This window comes from Rhizomucor pusillus, assembly GCF_041956525.1.
Source record: "Rhizomucor pusillus strain CBS 183.67 unplaced genomic scaffold VTP01scaffold_13, whole genome shotgun sequence".
Classification (NCBI taxonomy): Eukaryota; Fungi; Mucoromycota; class Mucoromycetes; order Mucorales; family Lichtheimiaceae; genus Rhizomucor; species Rhizomucor pusillus.
Genome location: NW_027192155.1, coordinates 536,518 through 556,373, shown reverse-complemented (window position 1 = coordinate 556,373; position 19,856 = coordinate 536,518). Strand labels below are relative to the sequence as shown.

Sequence of the window (19,856 nt, the reverse complement as noted above, 5' to 3'; positions counted from 1 at the left end):
TGAACCTCGAGAGATAAGACTGCTATCAAACCAATCATCGTCATGATTGTATTCGTCATCTACATTTTGGTAGGACGAAAAGGTACATGCTCGGGTGGACCGACGCTTTTGGGGACTGCCAACAGTGATCCGTCCAGGTCCTCGGAATTGACAGCACCGGACGAGACTAGCTGGAGGCACCAAAGACTTTTTGCAGCCTGCTGCTGCTTCTCGTCGTATAATAATCGGACTCTTCAGTTCAGTGATCAATGTGGGGGATCTTCTGATAGAAGCCGAGCGGCCTGCCCGGAATCAAGAGCTTATGATCTATATTGGAAGAACTTTTCCGCTCGGAATATTCTTTTTACAGCGCCAAAAGGCGATGTTTCTGGAAGCAATCATATGTCTTCAATGCATTCGCAGGAAAAAAGACATATAGGAGAAGGAATATTGTAGTAAGCGTTTTTATTCTGAATCAGAATCATTGTCTGAATCACTCGAGGTATCATCCTTCTTCTCTTCTAAACCTTCTATGCTAAAATCATTGTTGTTTTCATCCTGTTCTTCATCGCTGTTTGCAGCCTTGAGCCGCTCTTTCTTTTCTTTGAGTCGCTGGAGCATGTTCTTGGCTGTGTTGAAAATACCGCTCGTTGCAGCGCCGCATGCAAAGCACTTTGGTGACTTTTTGTGGTGTTCCATGGCACATTTTTCGCAAAAGTAATGGTTGCATCGTGTGACAACAGGATCCGTAAACTCTTGCCGACAGATCAAGCATGCAAAAGGCAGTTCTTCGTCGTCTGAATCGGATTCTACTGCATACTTGTTCGGATCACTTGCACCAAATTGGGTCTTATTTCGCTGTGCTTCCTCCCACTCCTTTTCAAGTTGCCATCCTGTCTTGTAGTCACCACGGTCATGCAAGAAAATACAAGAGTCGCCGTAACCACAGAAACCGGTCTCCTTGTAGTCTTTGCAAATATCCGGTTGATAATCGAAACGGGCAGTGACTCTAATGTTAGCCGGTGCACGCTGCGGTCCAACTTGCATTTTCGAGTTTGTCACTTTGGGATTCGACGCAGGCTTCTTGGTTCCCTTTAGCAAAGCTTCGGTTTCCAGTTCCCACTCGGTCGCATACCGAGTGGCATCACTTTGTTTGTTCTGGACTGATCGATCTGCGGCGTACTGGACACCGATCGTGTTGTCGTCCTCGTCTTGATCGTCTTGATCATTGTCTGCACGACGTTTGTTTTTCCGTCGTGTGCTTTGCACAAACGGTGTTGCAGTTGTCTTGCGCTCCTTCGTTACTACTTCAGAAACGACAACACCATCGTCGTCATCGTCATCGTCGCTGTCACTTTTCACTGTTGCTTTGCGTTTCCGCAGATTCTTCTTGGCTGGCTTCTTTCTAAAGAACGTAACATTGTCTGATTGCTGCGCTGTGGTTGACTCCTTTTCAGCGGGTAATGTGTCGGCCATGTTGATTTATAAACTTGTGTAAAAAGAAAGAGAGGAGGATACGACTTGTCGGACGACAGCCAAAAGAAATGCACGCTGAAATGCAGATTGATTGGTAAAGTTTGGAGAGCTTTTCATTTTCCATCCAATACTATACAGGGACACAAGTTCTAGATCAACAGGAATACCGATGTAACGATATTATATCTCTCAAAGAAATTATTTCAAACCTATAGCCAAGAATGAAGTTGACTTTAAGGTCCTTATATCACAACGTACATCAAGCACTATAGACTTATCGATTTAAAAAGGTAAAGCAAACTAATGTGACATGAACAGGTTATCTGAAGAATTGAGGGCGTAAGCGTAGGACGACGTTTTCATCATGATCCGCAATGATTGAAAGCAATATAGGATCGAAGTATGTGCTCCATAATTCCGAATCGCCAACAGTCCTTGTATTCTTGATCGCATGAGTTGGAAGTCTGACAAAGCTTTTTGAAAGACAAAAGGGTGACAGATATAGATGCCGCAGCCAAGTATTCCGTTACCTTTGCGCAATGGATTGTATAAACCGATGCTTGTTATAGTCGAGGTTTTGACCTAGTGTCAATAGGTAGAGGTGAATTCCATCTCTTGGTTTTGACCCTTTTTAAATTGAGAAATTATCTCAACTATGTCCAGAAATTCTTGTTTGTCCAGGTTTGGTTAATCGAGATATCGGGCATATGCACACTGCAAAGGCTCGAAATCACCTCCGTCACAAAAGCCTTTGTTATCATTGAGCTATGCTGACCAAGGCTGTAGTATCTACACGTCGATTCGTCTTTTAACAATCGCTTGTCGATAATTAGACTAGGTTGCGTGTTTGCAGTAGCGAAGCGGGTGCAGCGCTGCAGAAAAGACTAAATCTGCGTGTCACCGCCGACAGCGACGCTTGTGACCCCTTTACTGCACTTTTGGATTTTGTTTCGCACGCACAGATAGTGTTCACTGTTGGTCAGACTACTTGTGTTGCTGACGAAGAGTCGAGATTATGCTTGACAGACCAGTCTGTACGCATCGATAGAGAAGGTAAAGAAAAAGCGGAAAAGTACGAATGGGGACAATCAAATGGGTAAATACAAAGGTCTCTCCTATTATGTGTATGCAATTGGCCACACGAACTTGTCTTTGTTCTGAAGCTTTAGAGTTTCCTCCATAACCCAGATATTGCCGCTACAACATAAACCCCCACCCAATCTCGTATGTATCCGCGTCCAGCCTTCGTGTATAGGTTCAGTTGCGGTTTCTTTCCTTATTTACCGTATACTTAGTTAATCCCATATACCTTTGCCCTTTGGTGCTAGCGTTTGTTCATTTAAAGATATCCTTCTTGTATATTGCAACTGGATGTTTCTAGAACATGACAATGTATGTTTATGTGGTGCATGAATTGCAGCAAAAGCTTGCATTCTCCAGCATTGAACCCTACTTATCCGATCCTTTTTGGCATAGCTTACTAACTCCCGTCTTGGCTGCTGTGGGTATGTCTCCGTGGTCAATAATTTTGAGCTCGGTGGTACCAATGGTGTTCACTTGAACTCACGGAAGGCCGTTCCGGCTGCAAGCGTTTGATTTGATGAATTTGTATATATACAATCGTACGTTCTCTACGTGGTATATCGAGCTTGTCGGCGCTGCACATGGATGCATGCGCGTATTTCTATCGGTAGTACTCAATAAGCAGTGTACTCCACCTGCTCTCTGTTTTCCCTTTGCTGCAACACAGCATCCGTGTGTCACCTGCCTGCGGAAAAAGGTGATATGTTGCTATGAATAGGCTGCCTGCAAAAGAAAAAAAGAAAGTAAGGGTTTCAACTTTGTTCTCTGGTGACGTTTTTTAATGCTCAAGCGACATTCAAGGCTTTGGATTCTGCCGGCCATTCTCCTCTTTGCCCATTTCGGCCTGATCGCTTGTCAGCAAACAGACACACCCATTGCAGAGACAGCCTTTGGTCCCGATCTCAACTTTACACACTGCAGCAGCAACAGCAACTTTACTGTATATTCCGTTTCACGATATTACGATCCAATATCCAATCTTTATGACTTCAACGTGACCGGAGCAAGCCTTATTCCCGTCACTGACCTGAATACCGCACAGTCTCGTTCGTAACATCAATCCTTTACATTTCAGTACAAATATCATTCCTGACGAGCTTTTTCTTCCAGTATATGCTTCCTCACGCACAGAGATATTGCTTGGATTCTCGATTGTATCAAGTTTAATGCAGAGGCTGTGTGAAACAGTAAAGTGCCCTGTTGAATCCAACACCAATGTCACAATACATCAGGTACGGAACAAAAGAACAGTACTAAAACTGGATCAACATTTTCTAAATCAGATTTCGATTTTTATCAACGGTGAATACAATAGTCTCTCAATATACCAAGTACATCACTTCCTTTAGCCGATATCATTGCCCGATACTCTGCAGTAACAGCTGACAAGATGTCGTGGGCATGCGTGACTCTTGCACCCGTAGGATACCAGCATCCAACGTGGCAAAGCATATTTCGATTTATTCCTGTGGGTTTTGCAGTTTTCGTTGCATTGGTATCGATATTTGCATCATTTATGACGGTGTCCGATACAGATCACGATGCATTCCTATTCACATCCAACTACGCTATGCTTCCAGCAGCGCTGCGTCTCAAAACACCAGGTTTCAGCGATATCATCTACTATGCACAATTCATCGTTACCACGAGCCAGCTGACCCTTTCATACCCTAAATTCTACACCCTCTTTGCTTCCAACTTTGCATGGAGCTTTCTATTATTTCCAACAACATGGATTCACGACAATGATCATCACGTGGCACAGCAACAGCAGCAGCAGAACTTGCCACAAGGCCTCAATCTTAGCAAGAGGCAAGAAGATATTAACCCTTTTGCACTGAATGGAACTCTGTATGACGGTACATTCGTGAAAGTTGTTGGGACTGGCATGAACAACTTTGCACTCGCATCTAATGTGGCTATCGATAACCTGTTTCTGACCTGCTTGGTATTCTTCTTGTTTATCCTGGCAGGATGTGTACTGCTATGCATGCTACTGTGGGCCGCGACAGCTCTGTTTGGTTCCAAAGAACCATACTTGCATCCTAGCTGCAACTGTAAAGTATTCAATTTTTCTCTGGGTATGTAAGAAACTTCTTCATCTTCTATCGTATCGAGAGAACTTACATTGGTGCATGCATTCCAGGAATACTTCTCCGTGTAGTCACCTTGTTCTATCTGCCGTTAATGACATTGTCATTTTACCAATTGATGCTGCCGTCAACATGGTACATGCTGCTTACACCGGCACTTGTCCTTGTGTTTATCATATTCCTGCTATACGGCTTCATTGCATTCGCGTTGCTGCACGTCCGACCTCCTTCTCTGTTGTTCTCAGATATAACGTTGCTGCTACGATATGGACCATTATACAACACCTTCACTGACGATCGGGTCTACTTTTTCGTGGTATCTCTTATATATCGCGTCATTGTCGGCGTCATGATTGGAGGATTTCAAACCAGCGGTTTGGCACAAATAATCGTCGTTTTACTAGCGGAAATTGCCTACGTCGCAATGCTGTATACCCTGTGGCCACATGCGTCCCGTCAAGTCAACATACAGTACTTTGTATTCGGCTTATTTCGAGTTGTTATCCTTATTCTAAGCCTGACCTACATTGAGAGTCTGCATGTACTGGAACGTGACAAGCAAGCTGTTGCATACGTGCAAGTGATCTTGCATTGCATTGTGTTTATTGTCATGTTTGCTATCCCGATCCGCAACTTTGCAGTTATCACGACAGGCCTCGCGGACGACGAATTGTACGAAGATGGAGCACCTCCAGCTCGCATGGCACTCTGGCGTAGACGCGTGCGCAAAACCCATTTGCCGGTATCAACCCACATTCCACCCGAGGAACAAATGAGCAATAGATTCAGTCGCCAAAGCCAAGGAGCCCGTAGCAGCCTGCAGCTATTGAATGAAACGTTTTACGTCGCGGATGAGCGTCCACGTCCACGAAGCATGTCTCCACCTCCACCTACGCCGATACATCAAGTCCTCCCTCGGCAGTATAACTCTAACGCTAACGTCTCCCAACAACACCAACAAGAACAGCAAAGACAGATCCACAGCATGTGAAATTTCGATGTAAATAGATATGCATTTAATTTTTTTCTTGCCATAAATGGTTTGCCACTAATGGTTTGCCACTCGTAGCATCTCGAGAAAATGTATTTGCTATGTAGTCTAGAGCATCAACGAGGAGGTTACATTCAATGATCATATCTGCGGGCACCGTGGCTAATTATATGCCTAATAGAGCGTGTTCGAGCTCCAGCTCCATCCAAATACTACAACGTTTAACATGATGGTTCAAACGTCTTCCATAGACTACATTTCTTCAATGTCTCTGATGTGCATAAGAATTGATTCCAAGTAAAACCGGTTTACCTATAAGGATCGAAGTCGTTAACACTAATTGCCACATGTCTTGATACCTCGTCCGGTTTGCTATATTCCACAAAGTATCCAAATCTAATTCGCAAATGTCAGTTTTTATTGCTAGTTTGATCTTCTGTGATTCTCTGCCGTTCCTGCAAAGCATGCTAAAGATTCGGGATACAGATGCTCAATCCAATACGTCATTTTATATCTCGGATAGCATCTACTTGATTTCACACCAAGGATGTCAAAATAAAAATGTTCCGTCCATTCACCAAAGTATGATGGAAAAAAGTATCCATGACAACGAACTCACGACAGTAGAAAGATCAAGTAGTCACCGTAGCAACTTTATCCATGACAACAATTTCCATAGCAACAGTATCTTTAAACTGTTAATCAGCATCATAGACAGCAATAGTATACTTTATTTTGTCTCTGTTACACGATATTAAATTGTGATGCGGAAAGGTGAAGATGGCTTTGCTAAAAGATTAGACCAAAAGACGGGGTCCTGAAACTGCATTTTCAGCGGTCTAGCGGGACAATCACTTGCGCTCGCCCCAAATAAAGTAGCTCCGATAATGAAGATGCAGCCTTGTTTAATTTTTTTGCTGTCTTCCCCCCCTTCTCACCCTCCTCACACCCTCCCACTTTAGCTTTGGCATGGACAGCAACGAGCAGGAGCCAGCGCACGCCCCACCTTCTCCGCCCAAACAGCACCGGCGAAAGTCATGGCTCCACGGCTCAAGCTTGGCTTCGCTGTTCTCGAGCAGTCGCGGTGGTGCCGACCACAATCGGGCGTCAGCGAAAAGATCACAATCGTTGGACGCCTCGGCAGGAATGACGCGCAGCCATTCGACTCGATCGCTCAGCAAATCGTCTTCAATTGTATCAAAGCTTTCCAGGGCTACACGACATGGTCTTCGCCGATTGCCCACGTCGATTGATCTACGCAAGATCCCTGAAGATTCCCCACCGCCACCACCAAAGACGGAGCTGCCAGAGTTCACCGAGTCCGGATATCTCTTGACAGTAGGCGAAGAGGAGGCAGATAGGCAGCAACTGAAAAATGATCTGGTTAAACTTGCATTTGAAGGGTGGGTTGCATGTACAATGTTTACAGACAGTACACGTGTGCATGATCTCACATTGATGACCTGCTTTTAAGGGAATTTGCATTACCGATCGAATTTGAGCGACTTAAAGGTGGCCAAGTGCTGGACATTGGCTGTGGACCAGGATGTTGGAGCATTGAACTCGCTCAAGCATGCCCGGATCTTCACGTGATTGGGATTGACTCGAGCGACAATATGTTTCCTGACATGAGTACTGTACCACGTAACTGTGAGCTGTTAAAACTCAATGCGTTGGGGGGATTGCGAGGCACGTTTGGAGACGAGACATTTGATTACATCCATATTCGTTTCATGTGCTTTGCTTTCACTTTTGAGCAGTACTCCCGGGTCATTCAAGACTGCTGGCAGCTTTTGAAACCCGGAGGCCATTTGGAGATCATGGAGATGGACATGCTTGTTTATTCACCAGGACCGCTCACTGAAAAGTTGAACCTAGAAGGTAAGTGACAGTCGAGGATGTATGTAAGGTATCCATGCCGACGGACTGATCGGGATTCAGTCGTTGAAACAGCACGAAGTCGAAAATTCAAACCTCGAATTGCCCGACAATTACCTTCTCTAATTCCTAAAGATGGTAAACTTTTAGCGGAAAAGTACCGGTCCCTCCCCATCGGCTTGTGGGGTGGTCGCCTGGGTGTCATGTTTCGCGACGATCTATTCCACATCTTGGCTCTCAGTCAACAAGCTGTCAACCAGTATAATGTCAGCATTGGACGATCGGTGACACCACCGGAGGATTTTGAACGATTACTGAAAGAGGCATCAAGAGAACTTGAACAGTATCACAGCTACAGCAATTTCCACTTTGTTGTGGCGCAAAAATCGCACGCATCAACCGTTGATATTATCTAAACTTAATACCTTAGTCCTGTTTTCTAATTTAATTGTAATTTTTGGTTTTTTGGTTTTTCTTACATAATCTTTCCCAGTTTTTCTTAATCCTAATACACTTTTCCTCCAAACTTGGTTTAACCGATTCCCTCAAATGGTCTTCTCCTGGCAACCACGTCAACGTCATGGACGCAGAAAATTCAATCGCAGATAACAACGTCAAACGCCCGGTTTCACACGATTTTTTTTTTTCTGCAAAGCTTTTTCTGTGCAGGCAAAAGTCTCTGACGACAAAGTAATCATAGAAACGACGACTCCACCTTTGCCTCTATCCAAAAAAAAAAAAAATCCTGACATGGACAAAAACACAAAGAAAAACGAGAAGGCGCCGTTAACACCGATCCACCAATTCTACCACGACGCTCTTAGCGATTATCCGGTGTCGCTTCGCAATACAAAGACCAAAGGCCGGCACGCGGTAGCATCTCGGCCGCTCGATGAAGGCACAACTGTCTGCCTGGAGCAAGCAGCAGCATTCATTGTCAGATCACAGTACTTGGACGAGCACTGTCACGTTTGCCTCGATACCTTGACCGCCAAAAAACTCATGTGCTCTGACTGCCAAAAGTCATTCTACTGCTCGTCGACCTGCCTCGAAAAGGATACAACGCACACTATTGTCTGCTCGGCATTCTCGCAGGTGGATGCTATCGGACGCGCAACAGACGTGGAAGCGGACATGCTTCGTCTGATCGCGCTTTTGCTGGCAAGACGGCAACGAGATAACGAGAACAACAGGAACAGAGACCAGTGCAGCAAGGAGGATGAGGACAAGGAAAAGAAGAAGAACAACCCAACGCCGTACTGGTGCGTGGAAGACCTCGTAAGTCACCGTGAACGCTCTGACCCAAATTTTATAAAGGTCATGACAGAAGCAGGTAATATATGTCGACCAGCCTTTTTGGGTTAGCAGGTCGCAGAAAATTCTGATTTTGCGTTTCTAGGCCATCGTTTGGTTTCCGAACTTCCTGAATCCGCCAAAGTCCCTGCCGAAGAGGTTGCCACGCTTGCTTGCAGGTAAAGGAGAAGTTAGTAAATTTGTACTGTGACATACTCACACGAGCTTGCTCCGGCAGAATCAACTCAAACGCGCATGGTCTCGGAGACAACGACTGTCGGAACACGGACGTGGCACTCGGCCTATTTCCTTTGGGCGCCATGTTTTTCAACCACGCATGTAATCCTAACTGCGTGTTTGTAGGCATGAAAGGAGGGCAACTTGCGTTCAGGACCATCCGCCCAGTACAGCAAGATGAGGAACTCACTGTCAGCTACATTGATCTATATGCGACGCGGGACGAACGACGGCAGGATCTGCTCTACACGAAGCACTTTTGGTGCCGATGCAAACGGTGCTCAGCCCCCATGAAGGCATCCGTCGATCGATATTTGCAAAGCATTGTGTGCGAGGATTGCTGCAACGATGTATACGTGATACCACCATCGCCCATGGACAAGGTTATCCAGGGCGAGCCGAACGAAGTAAGCGCGCCAGAGCAAGAGCAATGGACATGCGCGAGCTGTGGCCACTCTGCATCAGCCAAACACGTCGCCGAGTCTATTCGAAAAGCCAAAGAACTTTACCAGGAAGGCATCGCGGCCATCCAGCAGGAACGCAACTATAAGCGCGCTAAAACTAAGCTCGAACCGCTTGTTAAGGTTGACACGTCTAAAAAGCAGGCACTTGCGGGCGCTTTGCATCCACAGAACGCCGTTAGACTCAATGCAACGATCCCACTCATGAACTTGCTTCGACGCAGCCAGGATATCAAGGGTGCTATCGATATGAACCGCCTGATCCTTGAATGCCTCGAAGAGCACGCCAAGTTGAGCTTGCCCAAGAACACACCAGAGATCTCGGATTTCTACCAGAATTTAGGAGAGCTCTGCGACTTGATGGCGGAGAAATGCAGATTGTCAGGAAGAGCACCTCTCGAGAGGAAGTGGCAAAAGGAGGCCAAGGATGCGTTTGCCAATGCAGCCAAAGTCCGGTCCGTGGTGTACGGCGCTGATCATCCAAAGACTAAACACGCCAAAAAGTACATTGCACATAGAAGATAGGGTACTTTATATATATAATTTCCTTTTTTATGCAAAAGACATCGTATAAAACGCGCTAGATCGTTGCTCTTCTAATATACCCCTCCTTCTCCACCGTTGCTCCCTTTTTGACCACCGCAAGCGCACAGCGCTCGAGCCCACTCCTCCCGACGCCCCGCTGTTATGCATCAAGAATGCAAGAGTCCATCGCAAATCAAAAGAATCATGGACATGCTTCAATGCCAGGATCGCCCATCAGAACTTCGTTTCACGATACAAACGGCAGAAACGCGCAATCTGACGGTAACGTTTAGACGATGCATGCATAGTCGCTATGGTTACCGACTGGAGATTCTCCTCGTAGGGCAATATTATTTCTATAGTCCCACGCCGGCTCCAGAAACTGTAGCAATACGCGATAAGCCATCGAGGACAAAAGCGGCATGCTGCTGGGGTTGGTAAGTTATACAAACTATGCATGAAGAGGCATGGGTTACATGTATTATTAACTCATGTGACGACACGTTTCATCTAGCCTCGCTGCACTATGTCTTTGCTTTGCAAGCGAAGAATGCTGTTAGAAGCTAAAGTGATTACACCGATATATCCAAATCATTGATGCGCATGTACCATAACATCTCGCTTTGTAACATAGTAATCCCGACACCTTCTGTAAAGATCACTCAATATAGAAAATCAATGTACACAGGTTTCCATTTCTAGTGAGAGCGTGTGTATATGAATATTGATTTATGTTCAAATACAAATGTGAATGAAACAGGTGAAAGAATAGATGCAAAATAATAGTGGGAAACTTTTGAAAAAGATAAACAGAGGGAAAGACAAGAGAGAGTGAGAAAGAGATCGGAGGTGGGGATAGACAGCTCGACAAGCAATTCCCAATTAATGGAAAAAGTAGTCGCTCTTCTTGACTTCGTTGATATCAAATTCACCTTTTTCAGGTAGCGGCAGTAGCTTGAGATCCTCCCACACGTAGTTGACCTTCTTGTTACTCGAACCTTTCTTGGACTTTGGCGTTGCTGTTCCTTCTACTTGTTCCAAAGATCCATTTTCGTCTATCTCGTCTACATCGTCGTCGTCCTGTCCAAAGAGTGCGCCCATGGCTTCTTGTTCCTTGTCTGCCACCTTGGGCTTGGCCTTTTTGAGTTCGGCATCAACGATGGCTGGATCCGCAAAACCATATGCTTGAAGTTTCTCGCGTGGATTGGTTTCAACTTCGGCACCATCGGTGGTGCGGATAGCCGGTACCTTGAAGTTCTTGTATCGTTCTGTGAATTCATTGTACAAGTTCTGCATGATAGGTTGAGAATGCAACTCGATGAACTGGTCGCGGATAACCTTGTTCATTTCATCAACATCGCAGGCGTGAGTCCAGTAACTGTCATGCACAGACGCGAAAGTCATGCCCTTTTCGTGGCATGCTAGCGCAGACATGAGCATGTGAGTAGCGTCAAGGGAGTGGATGAAGTTGGGTGGGAAGGCGGTACTTTGTTTGAGAGCGTTGACAGGACGGGAAGCTTCGGGATCTTCAATAAATACAGTCTGGAGGATAGTTTGCACTTGCTTCTTGCCAGCGCGGCGGTATGGCTGTACAATGGGTAATCCAAGGGGAGTCGTCCAAATAACAGAGGTCATTTGGTTTGATGCAGGGTTGCGAGCCGAGAAAGTCTTTTTTGACTTCTTTGATTTGCGTCGATTCTTCCCGTCTTTCTCTTCAGCTTCTGCGGATTCTTCTGCTAGACCAGCTTCCACCAGAGCCTCTTGAGGTACACTGCGAGCAATACGTCGGGCAGACTCTGTCAACCAATCCTGGATTTTACGGGCACCGTTGAACATTTCTCCAAGTGAGGCAAACACCTTCTTTGCAAGATAGCCCGACAGCATGTAGATCTTATCACTGGGAATATCGTCTCGCTCTTTCAGACGGTTCTCGATTTGAGCTTTTGCACCAATGAATGTGACACCATATACGTTTGTCATGACTGTTTGCTTGACAACCTTGCGGCTAATCTTGCCCAGTAGCAACTGCGCTGCTTCTACACCTTCCTTGGCGTCTTGTTCAACAAGCTTATTCACCATTTCTGCTACGCCAGTATACACGTCTGCTGGTCGATCGCTCGGAGCAAGGTTGACAGCTCGTGCACCAGCAAGATCACCACCAAGCGCAGCGTAGTGCTGCAAGCCGTTGCAGGTACCATCCTGGTGCACAGGTATTCTGGATTTAAACTCGGTAGGTTTTCCGCTGCGTACAGCTTCAGCAATCTCGTAACATGTTGCAAGACATTGCCAAGGATATTCAGCCTTCAACCACCATCGTGAACCCTGCATTGTTTGTGGTTAGTCAATATATTCTAAACCTCGAGAACGATATCCAACTTACAGTCAATGGTCTATCTACAGAATCAAAAATGTTTTCCATATTTTCGACCGTGAAGTTTTCTCTCTCGGTGAATGAGTGTCTAAAAATTGATATGGATAAGCATCAATCTATTCAATAGTTATTTTCATAAAAACACTTACTTGTCATAACCGTACAAGTTGGCCAAATGGATCTTGAGCCATCTCCAGCCTCGCTCGCCCAGCGGCTTGGCCTCGTCAAAGACCAGCAAACCTCGACACAAGTCATTGCCAAGGTGATTAAGTGTAGGCGGTATGGGATATGCACGTCCACGGAAATCCATATTGTGAGGGAAATACATTGGCAAATTCAAAAACTAGGCGCAACAAATCAGTTTAGAAGATATATCCACGATGCACCTATATATGCCGGTACTTACTGCTCGTGCCGTTTCGACCTTGTAGTTGACGTCGCAGCGCAAACTGTGCGCATTCTTTTCTGCTGTTTGTTGCTCTTTCACCTTCATTACCCAACGGAACTTGGCTTTTGGATCGGTATCATAGTTTTCCGGTTTTGGTGGCAAAGGTGCAGGTTCATCGATGGCAGGTGGGATATCTGCGATAGCCTTTCCAGAGTTCCATGCTTCTAGCACGACATTGAACACTGCGCGGTTGACTCTCCATCGCGTTGAGCCGAGGACATCAAGACCAGCCAAAACTCGGCTAATACGATCTTGCTCGGAAGCCTTTTGCAAATACGTCAACTGTTCGGGAGAATCCTTGATACGCATGCACGAATTCTTCGCTTCGATGTAGCCACCCGAGTTATATGTAATCCACGGACGAGGGTGTACGATCATTGGGAGCAACCGAGGATGCAGGGTGTCCCTTACTGGCTCGCGTGACAGCATCTCAGTCAACGGTTCCGAGAACTTGATAACACCAACACGCTTTCCGCGAACGTATTGATACGTATGGAAGAATGCAGGAATTTGTTCGATACTATGTGATTGATTGTTAAAACAAGGATATTCCAAGGACAATTATGTAAAGCCATAACAACTTACATCTTTTCATTAGTTTCCGGGTTCCTGCTTGGTACGGGGATGGTAGCGGCGTCAATAAATATACTGGTCAATACGCTACCGACTTTTGCGCGGATCGTGTTGGGCCACACGGGTGTCCACTCTGCACCGGTAACGTTGCCTGTGTCTCCTTCAGATGAACTGTCGACAAGTTCATTGTGACCTTCCTGTTTGCGTAACATTTCGATCTGCATCTTCCTCACAGCCATGTTGAAAAGTTTGCCGCTAGTAAACATGTCATGGATCATGTGGTTGTGAGCTGCACGCTTGCTAGAATTTTTCTTCATCTGTACCGCGTTGTATTCCATCTCGACAGCCTTGCCAACATCAATAACTGCACGTGCAGTTTTCATGCCGTCAACAATGCCAGAGGAGTTGTGTAACCGCAGTAATTCCAGCATGGTGATCATTGACAGCTTCTCAGGAGATAACAATTTCAGGAAAGGACCATAAAGTCTTCGCTCGCTATCTCTACCAGATGCTAAGTCACAACGTTCAATTTCTTCTCGGATCATCGGTACAGTGCGTTCGTGCCAATCCCACATGACTTTTTTCAATGGCGTCAAGTGCATGGCAGATAATACATCACCGCGTTCCATGTGGGATTCCTTGACATGCAGTAAACGTTGCAGTGCAACCTCGTATCCTTGATTTTCCAAGGCACGTTGCAGCTCGTAAGGATCAACCTTTGTAGCATTATCCGGATTCCGCAGTGCTTCCAGCTGCTCTTGGAGGAACTTGACGCCCACACTCTTGGTTGGGCGTGCTTCTGGGATATCCTCCTGAATTAGCTTAAACTCTTTGGTGGCTTCACTTGTGAGAGGAGATACAGGCTTAGCCTCGGCAGGCGTTGGCAATACAGCTTCGGTCGCTTCTTCCAATTTTTTGAGCAACTCTTGCGTTTCGGCCGAAGGAGATTTGCTGCTCTCTGCAATCAGTTTCCGGAACATTTCCACATCCTTTTCTGACAAGAAATCGGACTTTAGCATGTCTTGCAAGGTGTATCCAGTCTCCTGCTGCATTTCAAGTAACAATGTGCGTGCTGTAAAGTATTTTTCGATTCTAATAAAGCAGAAAGAATACAGTAAGTACTCATCATAGCTCTTCATATTCGTTTGGACTCACTTTAAGTAAGTTTTCAGAACAATCGCATAGCTGTTCACATCCGGCGTCAAATTGTGTCCTCGCATGGCATCGAACCAAGCCAGACATTCCTTGGTCATTGGAGTGGGTGTTTCCGAGAATCCGTTCAAAAAGGTATTGTACATATGAACATCTGCAAAGAGCCTCATTTCCTCGGGTCTAGTTCGATATAGCTCCCTCATGATTCTTTCTGCACGGCTCATATTTTTCGAATTGATGCATGCATTCAAAACAGCAAACTGCTCTGATAGTCCTGCCGGGAGTACTCGAGCACTCAGACGGTATGCTTGCAGTGCTGGGTTGGGCAGTACAACATGAGAAGGCGTCGTCAGCGAAGGTGCATCCTCTGCCGGCGGTGGAGGTAGCACATCGTGTTCGTCTGGAGTCTTCAGGGCATATGCTTCTGTTGCAGCTATCCTGCTACTGTTGTGTATTGGACGTATTGAGCATGGGCTCCGTTGCAATGTCTTTGCTACTTGCGATCGCAGCAACTGGCGGGCGGGCGCATTCCGGACACTTCCGGTGATCGCCAGTCTTGCAAGTGGTAATGACATGAGAATGGGGGAGAATGAAGTGACGTATTATACAATAAGGTTTGTTGTTGACAGGGCTGTTGAAAAATATATGCAAGGAACAAAAATAAACTGGGTATGGGTAAGTTAAAGGCAAGCGCCGAAAATTTTCTCTCTTCGCTTTTGGCAGGCCCAGTCATTCATGCTGCTGCAAAAATCGTGACTGTTCCCGCCAAAGGCACCCAGAAAGTTTACCCGATTTGGATGTAGTCTTTGAGAAAGCGTCAGGCTGCATCTGTGTCCAAAAAGAGAAGGGATTTCCTTCGGACACAATATTTCCTCTCTGGACACAAGTCCTCGGACACAACATCCAATAAACATCTGAAATAATCTAGCGTATTAGCGAATCGCGCTGACCTTGACGGTGGCAGCGGTCAGATAATGGTTGCTGCGGAAAGTTCCTCCACAACGACACTGCAGGCACAAGTGACGAACGCGACTGGACTTCGTCGTAATAGCATAGCCATGCCAACGCGCAATAACCTGAGCAGCTTGTTTCAGCTCTTCATCGTTTTCAAATCAACGATTCAATGAATTAGACATTGCATTGTTCGAGGCAACTTTCGGAAGGGTAGGCTATTGTGTCCGAAGAAATCCCTTCCGTAAAGCGCTCTATGGCACTGTTACAATGCTAAAACAGCTGACAAATACACACAAGTATGCAGATTTCGATTTTACATGATTATCGAGATCGTATACTGATCAAGCTCGTATCTAGAAAAAGAAATACGTTTGTGGAGTTTGTCGAACCCCAGCAAGCAAGTTTTCGTTGCCGTCTGAGAGGATAAATCACCGATACAAGACAGTCCATGTGATGACCGCAAGTCCACTCTTGGGTTTCTACGCTTCTTCTGGATGCTCAACGGTGGAGGTAGCATTAACTAATGTGCTTTAATACTTTAGCGGCGCCTTTAGGAGACGCTCGAGACTATCGGGAGGATCAGGACCAATAATGAAGCCAACATGAGAAAGTACATCTTTCAGGACTTGCCCTCCGAGCGAGATCTGTCAAGAATCGTAGATCCGAAGACTGTGCGCTTAGGAGGTCATTCATATCCTTATGTCCATCAATAAACGATCGAGCTACCGTCTCTATTGCCGATCAATCGACGTCCTAATTATTGCATCCTACGAGACAGATGATCGCCCTTGAGAAATCTACGGACGCCTGGGATATCTACAATGTCCCAATCTCTGGTTGTCATCCCGGACTCCACTCGTCATTCTGGAAGGGACTAACTTCCAAGACATTATGTAGACGTATAGACTGCCAGCGGACGAAAACACATCCGAGATTATAACGACGCTGCACGTCCTCCTTAACGGAGAGGACCCACTTGCAACTTATACCTGGAGATCCAGACGGCTCCCCATGATATCGAAGTTGTCAAACTGTAAATACCATCATGTACTCACATACTTGCTTTTTATCTGACAATGCTGATCATGTGCTTGAAAGTACACCTATACATCTAAATTGAAAAGCTTAATGACGCAACACAGACAAATCCAGTTTCTAGTTAGGGTTGTTAGAGACTCCACTCTGTCTTATGATTGCGTGGCAAACATCCTTTACTGAGAGTTCTGTTTCAGGAACGTTTGTTATTACTGACAAGCGCTTCACGCTTCGCTTCGCTCGCTGCGCTTGGTTCGCTGAAGCTGATGGCCGATCCGAGTCTGCAGAATAAAGTCGCTTGGCCTTCATAAACCTCCATTCTCCGGCGGGTTTGCATCCGTTTCGTTTCTGCAGGTAAGCACAGCGCCGTCGAACTCCCGGTTTATTCAGACCTGCGCTCGCGGGAACACACCTTTGAGCTGTTATATTTATCTGTTCCTTTGATATCTTCATTCATCAACAGCCTAATGGACCGGATTAAAGTTCCTCTTTATACTGCACGAAGCATTACTCAGTCTCTTGAAGGATACAAAAACCTATATCACCAAAGTTAACTCTATGATAGACCAACGTGCGAGATTTCCTGGCGCTCTTGCATCGCGCAAAGACACCAATGTTTTCGAAAATACATATGTGGTTTTATTTACTTCTTTATCTGCAAATTTAGGGCAAATATGTAAATGAAAATAGAAAATGCTAAGATAAGTGGTAGACGACTACAAAAGCTTAGATATCCCTCATTTCTGAGGAGCTATAGCCAGACACTCCACAGCAAAGACATCACAGTATTTGAAGTTATTGTGACGTCGTGTTGCAGACTGGTTTCTAAGCTTCCTTGTTATTACTAAACCTATGGTCTTCTTCTTCCTTGACTCTTTCCTGTACACGTGTAGATTGTACTCGGATGCATTTCCATCTTTGTGAAATAGCTGTACACATCCACACTCAAAGTAAATATTCTCCAGTTAGGGTATTCGGCATTTCATGCATGACCACAATTTTTGGGTGCAGCATCAAATTTCAACCTCTATTCCTCTACAACTGGCATTCAGCATGCCACCGAAACTACCAAAAAGGCCAGGGCTTCCTCACGGCACCTCTTACGATACAACTGGACCATTCCGAGAGAAACTTTACGACTGCAGTGAATGGCTACAAAGTACGGTATACAAAGAGATCGCAACGATCGAAGACGAATGGGAGATTGTTGATCCAAAGTAAGCTGTTGCTTTTAGCGCGGATAAGACATGCCAGCTCAAAGCTGAAGCGAACTTTGCTAACGTTACGAAACAGTGACGCGCAAAAGTTCCTTCCTGAGAGCAAACCTCCGCGAAAGCTCAAGCTTGGTATTAAGGAACAGCGCGAGTTTGAAATGAGCCAGTTTGAAAGTGTATCGTTGAGTAAGCAGTGGTCCTTTAGTCTATTAAAACATGACAAAAGAGCTTATAATCCTCCCTAGACCAAGTCATGCAATACAAGCGAGGGCACGTAATAAACGTCGGCTCGTCTGTTTGGGGCCTTGGTTTTGCACCTAAAAACCCACTTGAAGAGAGCCAGATAACGACGCAGTACTTGGCTGTAGCTGGATACAAAGGAGCCGAAGAGGAATCACACCATTTCAGCGAAGTGCAGCCACGAGGATCATACAAAAACTGCATACAGCTATGGCGTTTGGAACTGACGGTTCAAGGCGAACAGGCTGTTGATCCTGTTTTAGATGTCTGCATATTGCATGATTTCGGTATAGTGAGAGATTTGAAATGGTGTCCATACGGTGCCTACGAAGAAGTAAGTCGCGACGTTATCTTGTTTTGCCACAGTCCTCGTCCTCACGGTGTTGAATCTAAAGTCTACGACCTGCGACATACAATGGCTCCCTAAATTGGGTATTTTGGGTGTCGTCTTTGGTGATGATACTACACAAATGATTGTAGTGCCGCATCCACAAGCGCTTCGAAAGCATTTGGGACAAAGCCCTGATGATCAGAAGCAGACAATTTATCGTAAGTTCTAGCTGATAAGACAAACGGCTTCATGCGCGGCGCTTACCAGCGATTAGTTCGTTTAAAAAAATCGCGTGCAACTTTATCTGTTCCCGGCGCAGCACCTACATGCGTATCCTGGGGTGGACCCAAGAAGATATCAACGGGCTACGACAACGGTATACCATGTTCAGTTTTGAACGTATAGTATCAAGTACTAACGAATATGGACGCGTAGGCTACATTGCTGTGTGGGATGCACAGACGATCTTGCAGTTGCCAGAGAAAGATGTGCAAGAGTCACTGTACTTCTGTGCACCTATCCATGAGACCGTCGTACGATGTATAGCTTGGCACGGCTACAAGGATCCAGTCCATTTTGTATCTTGTGGAAATGATAGTCATATCAAGCTCACCGATTACCGCGATCCATGGGCAAGCATACCGTTGCAACGATCACGAAGTATACATACTTGTTAAGGAAAAAAAGGCAACATCGTTAGCTAACGAACATTCCCATATTAGCTACTAGTTTATTTGAAGTTGCCTTCATGGGATTTGACGAGTCTGTCTGCTTTCAAGATAGCGACAAGAGTATTCGATCGCAGCCAGTACGTTCAACGGGTGCCTTGCAAGGTACAAAGCAAACCACTGGCAAGACGACAATGCTGTCGATAGCAGGTAGTGAGATGCATCCATTCTATCTGCTTGCGTTTGCAGACGGATGGGTCAATATATCCAATCTTCATTTTATCAAAGACCGAAAAGTAAGGAATTCGCGATCTGGAATATTACTAGATAATAACAATGCGTTTACCGAAACGTGATAGGCGGTCGATTGCCAGTTTGCGTACAAACTCGACTACGATGAAGTAAACGATGTTTACCGATATGTTGATGGCATTCCACCCAAAGTTTGTTTGGATTTGAAACAGTATCCAGTCGCTACGTTTCTTACTCATTCTCTGATCTATTAGACAATTGAGCAGATAATGAAGGATATCCCGTCACTGAATATTCCAAACCGCCGATTGGCAGTACAAAAGGTAAAGCACCTAGGTAACAAAAGTTTAAATACTTTACATTACTCACTGTTAAATGCATAGGCTGTCTGGTGCCCGAACGGGGAGATGTGTGGGTGGGCTGCCACAGCCTGTGCCAACGGCTTGTGTCGAGTCGAATTTCTTGGTCGTGGCACCGGATGGAAATAACGAACAGAACAAGACATATCTGCATAATTTATAGCATCAGTAACATAACATCATTTACAAACATAAATAATCAGCTATACTCATATGATCAATCCAAATGCAGAGGAAGAGTTT

General features: G+C 45.5%; 7 protein-coding genes across 7 annotated transcripts; 5 read left to right on the top strand and 2 right to left on the bottom strand.

Moving 5' to 3' along the window:
• Positions 1-444: 444 nt before the first annotated feature.
• VTP01DRAFT_2599 (uncharacterized protein) lies at positions 445-1,455 on the bottom strand (the record flags this gene model as incomplete). The annotated part of the gene is made up of 1 exon (XM_069381077.1): positions 445-1,455. The coding sequence occupies one exon, from the start codon at positions 1,453-1,455 to the stop codon at positions 445-447; it is 1,011 nt and encodes a 336-aa protein (XP_069237375.1).
• A 1,864-nt stretch (positions 1,456-3,319) lies between these two features.
• On the top strand, positions 3,320-5,622 carry VTP01DRAFT_2598 (uncharacterized protein; the record flags this gene model as incomplete). Its single annotated transcript, XM_069381076.1, has 4 exons — positions 3,320-3,584; positions 3,649-3,770; positions 3,854-4,619; positions 4,685-5,622. 4 exons carry the CDS (start codon positions 3,320-3,322, stop codon positions 5,620-5,622), a joined length of 2,091 nt encoding a protein of 696 aa, XP_069237374.1.
• Positions 5,623-6,591: 969 nt separating this feature from the next.
• Positions 6,592-7,916, top strand: VTP01DRAFT_2597 (uncharacterized protein; the record flags this gene model as incomplete). Its single annotated transcript, XM_069381075.1, has 3 exons — positions 6,592-7,025; positions 7,097-7,503; positions 7,564-7,916. The coding sequence occupies 3 exons, from the start codon at positions 6,592-6,594 to the stop codon at positions 7,914-7,916; spliced, it is 1,194 nt and encodes a 397-aa protein (XP_069237373.1).
• A 334-nt stretch (positions 7,917-8,250) lies between these two features.
• On the top strand, positions 8,251-10,016 carry VTP01DRAFT_2596 (uncharacterized protein; the record flags this gene model as incomplete). Its single annotated transcript, XM_069381074.1, has 3 exons — positions 8,251-8,833; positions 8,900-8,972; positions 9,032-10,016. 3 exons carry the CDS (start codon positions 8,251-8,253, stop codon positions 10,014-10,016), a joined length of 1,641 nt encoding a protein of 546 aa, XP_069237372.1.
• Positions 10,017-10,189: 173 nt separating this feature from the next.
• Positions 10,190-10,576, top strand: VTP01DRAFT_2595 (uncharacterized protein; the record flags this gene model as incomplete). The annotated part of the gene is made up of 3 exons (XM_069381073.1): positions 10,190-10,298; positions 10,360-10,453; positions 10,531-10,576. 3 exons carry the CDS (start codon positions 10,190-10,192, stop codon positions 10,574-10,576), a joined length of 249 nt encoding a protein of 82 aa, XP_069237371.1.
• Positions 10,577-10,898: 322 nt separating this feature from the next.
• Positions 10,899-15,135, bottom strand: VTP01DRAFT_2594 (uncharacterized protein; the record flags this gene model as incomplete). The annotated part of the gene is made up of 6 exons (XM_069381072.1): positions 10,899-12,338; positions 12,397-12,475; positions 12,537-12,730; positions 12,794-13,355; positions 13,421-14,500; positions 14,564-15,135. 6 exons carry the CDS (start codon positions 15,133-15,135, stop codon positions 10,899-10,901), a joined length of 3,927 nt encoding a protein of 1,308 aa, XP_069237370.1.
• A 2,467-nt stretch (positions 15,136-17,602) lies between these two features.
• VTP01DRAFT_2593 (uncharacterized protein) lies at positions 17,603-19,742 on the top strand (the record flags this gene model as incomplete). Its single annotated transcript, XM_069381071.1, has 10 exons — positions 17,603-17,766; positions 17,843-17,949; positions 18,009-18,337; positions 18,399-18,552; positions 18,609-18,710; positions 18,770-18,994; positions 19,057-19,298; positions 19,362-19,445; positions 19,509-19,577; positions 19,638-19,742. 10 exons carry the CDS (start codon positions 17,603-17,605, stop codon positions 19,740-19,742), a joined length of 1,581 nt encoding a protein of 526 aa, XP_069237369.1.
• Positions 19,743-19,856: the final 114 nt, after the last annotated feature.